General features: G+C 56.6%; 1 protein-coding gene across 1 annotated transcript; it reads right to left on the bottom strand.

Annotated features, from left to right (window-relative positions):
• Window positions 1–318: 318 nt before the first annotated feature.
• On the bottom strand, window positions 319–2,712 carry LOC122387977 (cytochrome P450 3A31-like). Its single transcript, XM_043378693.1, has one exon. It carries the CDS (start codon window positions 2,574–2,576, stop codon window positions 1,053–1,055), a length of 1,524 nt encoding a protein of 507 aa, XP_043234628.1. The 5' UTR covers window positions 2,577–2,712; the 3' UTR covers window positions 319–1,052.
• Between the last annotated feature and the right edge of the window lie 343 nt (window positions 2,713–3,055).

The raw sequence follows: 3,055 nt of genomic DNA, 5'->3' as shown, positions 1-3,055 counted from the left end.
CTCGATTTTTATTATTATTATTACCTGAAGTGTGGGACGGTGGCTCGGAAGTTGGTAAAGTAATACATTATGTAGGATAAAGATGTACGGCGTTACGGCGTTATGCCAAATATTAAAAAGTGACAGCGTATAGAAGCAAAGTAATTTTGAGCAGCACCTTTCACGTAGAGTTGATGCAATGCGACCCATGTCAGAGCATGCAAGAAATTGCGTTCATACAGCGTCTCTCTACTCGCTGATCTGCCTCAGCAAGTCAGCAGCCCATCCTTGGCGACCCTCTTCCGGCCGGTGGTTTGCAGAATGTCATTTTAGTTTGTATTTTTCGGTAAACAGCGAAAGAGGTTAATGTAGCAAGATGCTATCTGAATCCAGCAGATGAAGGGCAAACACGTCTGACTGGATTCTACGCAGTTCACGATACATTATTCATAAAGTAGTGGGGTTCAGGCGCCTGCTGATGGTCGCACTGTAATATCTGATCCCTAGAAGGCACCTAACAACACCCGTGTAAAGTTATGTCGACCAATGCCGCCGCAGTCCACTCTCAACTACCAATCACTTATCACTTTTCCACTAAAATCATTCACGTGATCTCCGCATAAGTGCTTGAAATGGTGTGCGCTGTTTTATCGTCTGTGCGATTAATGCTAATTAACTCCTGTCTAGAGCTTAGCTGTCTATGAGTCCACTGTGGTCTGTGTGTGTTGTCATACAATTCGACGCGTGGTGTCAGTGTTGCGAAGAAGTCTTTCACGCGACAAAGTCGAACTTTCCGAATGACAGTCACCAAACTTTTGTAAAATCGGAAACAAGAAGTCCGAGCCTGAGTCTCATTGCACCGGGAATCGCAATTTGCCCTTGCTTCCTTCTAAGTAAGAAGATTGCTTAGTAGTCTTGTATAGAGGAAACCACTGTCCTAATACAGAAGCTACATGAGAAGTTCCTCAACGCATAAGCACACACTAGCTGTCCTTCGTCTCCTTTCCCTCTCCTTCTGCGCCCCTCGGCTCTCCCATCTTCACTTCCGGCAACTCTTCTCACCAGGTCGTCCTCTACTCCCTGGGCACAGCAAGCAGTGGCAGCTTCTTGCCCTTTGGCGTCGCCAGGAAGCCATCGTCCTCGAGCGGCATCGGGTGCGGCGGCGTCTGTGGCGTCGGCTTTAGTGTCAGCTGCCGCATCATCGACGCCAGGGCGATCTTGGCCTCGAACAGGGCGAACCGCATGGCGATGCAGTTGCGCGGCCCGCTGCCGAACGGGATGTAGGCGCACGGGTGGCGCTTCTCCTTCACCTCTGGCAGGAAGCGGTCCGGGTCGAACTGCAGCGGGTCCGGGTACAGCTCCGGGTCGCGGTGCACTCCGAACACGGAGAGGAAGACCAGCGTGCCGGCGGGGATGTGGATGTCCGTGCCCGGCAGCGTGTAGTCCTTGCTGCAGACCCGCTCCAGCCGCGCCACTGGAGGGTACAGCCGCAGCGTCTCCGAGATCACGCGGTCCAGGTACGGCATGTCCATAATGGCCTCGTAGTTGAGTCCGCCGTGACGCTCGACGGCGTCGTCGACCTCCTGCTGGACGCGCTGCTGGATCTCCTGATCCACGGCCAGGCAGTAGGCGGCGAACGTCAACAGCGTGGATGTGGTATCGTATCCGGCGATCAGGAACAGCGACGACTGCGCCACGATGCTGCTGTCAGAGAGGATCCGCTTGCCGTCCTTGTCCTTGGTGTCCATCAGCAGCTGCAGGAAGTCGCGGGTGGAGCTGGGGTTCTTCTCGCGATGGGCGATCGTCTTCATAACCACGTCCCCGAAGAAGGCGCCAATCTTGACGCTGTAGTCGGGACAGTATTTGGCGATGCTGTAAGGAAGGAACGTCTCGGCTAAGAAGCGGATAACCATCAGCGGGTGGAAGCTGAGAATTTTGGCCGCGTTCGTCGCGAACTGGCTGTTCGGGTCGGTGAAGGAGTTGCAGTTGACGCCGAACGCGCACGCAGCGATGTTGTCCATCGTGAAGCGACCGAAGGCGTCCTTGACTTCTACCACGCCTGTCTCCGCCATCTGCTTCTCCACGTACTTGGCCAAGTTCTGGGCGTTGTCCAGCGTCACCTGGTGCATGGCCTTCAGCTTGCTGGCAGAGAAAGTGGGCGACATTACCGCTCGGGTCTCCTTCCACTTGGCGTCCCTCAACAGGATCAGCGTCTCCTTCCAGAACTCTGCGCCGAACTGGTCGCGCTGGTTGACAAAGTGGTCAAAGTCCTTGATGGTGATGGAGCGGATCAGGTCGAGATCGCCGACGAACAGCACCGGATGGTGCATCTCGAAGAGGCCGCAGAACTTCTTGCCGCCGTGCTCGTAGTACAGCCAGTTGTCCATCTCAAAGAAGCCCGAGAACATCTTGCCCACCTCGTTGCCCCAGGGCAGACATGGTTTGGGTCCGGACACACCGCGCGACTTCCAGAAGTCAAAGTTCTTGGTGAAGCTGTAGTAGGCCCAGGCGAGCAGCACCACGATCACGGTGAGCGGTACAGGCGAGATGAGCCAGCGGAGCACGGCCAGCGGCGCCGTCATCAGCCACCCCAACATGGTGCCGCCCGGTGCTCCTCTTCAAAGACTTACTTTCGCCGCCCTCCCCGTACAGCGCCGCCCTGCACGTCGACACGAAAGCCCTGCTCTGGCGGCAGTGGCGGCTCACAACAGCCGACTCATGGTTGGGCGGCGGTGACCGTGGAGTAGCTGAGGGTACGCGACCTTGGAGCGACACGGCAGCCAGTGCGCACGCGCGGGCTGCATGAGTCGGCAACTTTACTCTCCGTGGAGACAGCCGGCGCGCCTCAGTTCTGCCGTGCCGACTGCCCCTCCCCCTGCGCACACACCCCCAAGACGAGCCCCTCCCGGATACGGTGCCAACTGACTCCTCCCCCCCCAACCACACATACACAAACACGGACCGCCAGATCCCGCCTGAGTCCCATCCACGGTTATCGACCAGTTGCGGGGAGCGCGAAACGCCTCAGCAGAGTCAGCAAGGTCTCGCTACATATCTTTTTTTGTCTCGCTCATCT

This window comes from Amphibalanus amphitrite, unplaced genomic scaffold (assembly GCF_019059575.1).
Source record: "Amphibalanus amphitrite isolate SeventyFive unplaced genomic scaffold, NRLGWU_Aamphi_draft 000304F_arrow, whole genome shotgun sequence".
Classification (NCBI taxonomy): Eukaryota; Metazoa; Arthropoda; class Thecostraca; order Balanomorpha; family Balanidae; genus Amphibalanus; species Amphibalanus amphitrite.
The sequence above is the reverse complement of the archived record's forward strand: the minus strand, read 5'-3'. Positions and strand labels throughout refer to the sequence as shown.

Excerpts from the sequence above, each read along its gene's own strand:
- LOC122387977 (XM_043378693.1), bottom strand. The coding sequence starts at position 2,576 with ATGTTGGGGTGGCTGATGACGGCGCCGCTGGCCGTGCTCCGCTGGCTC.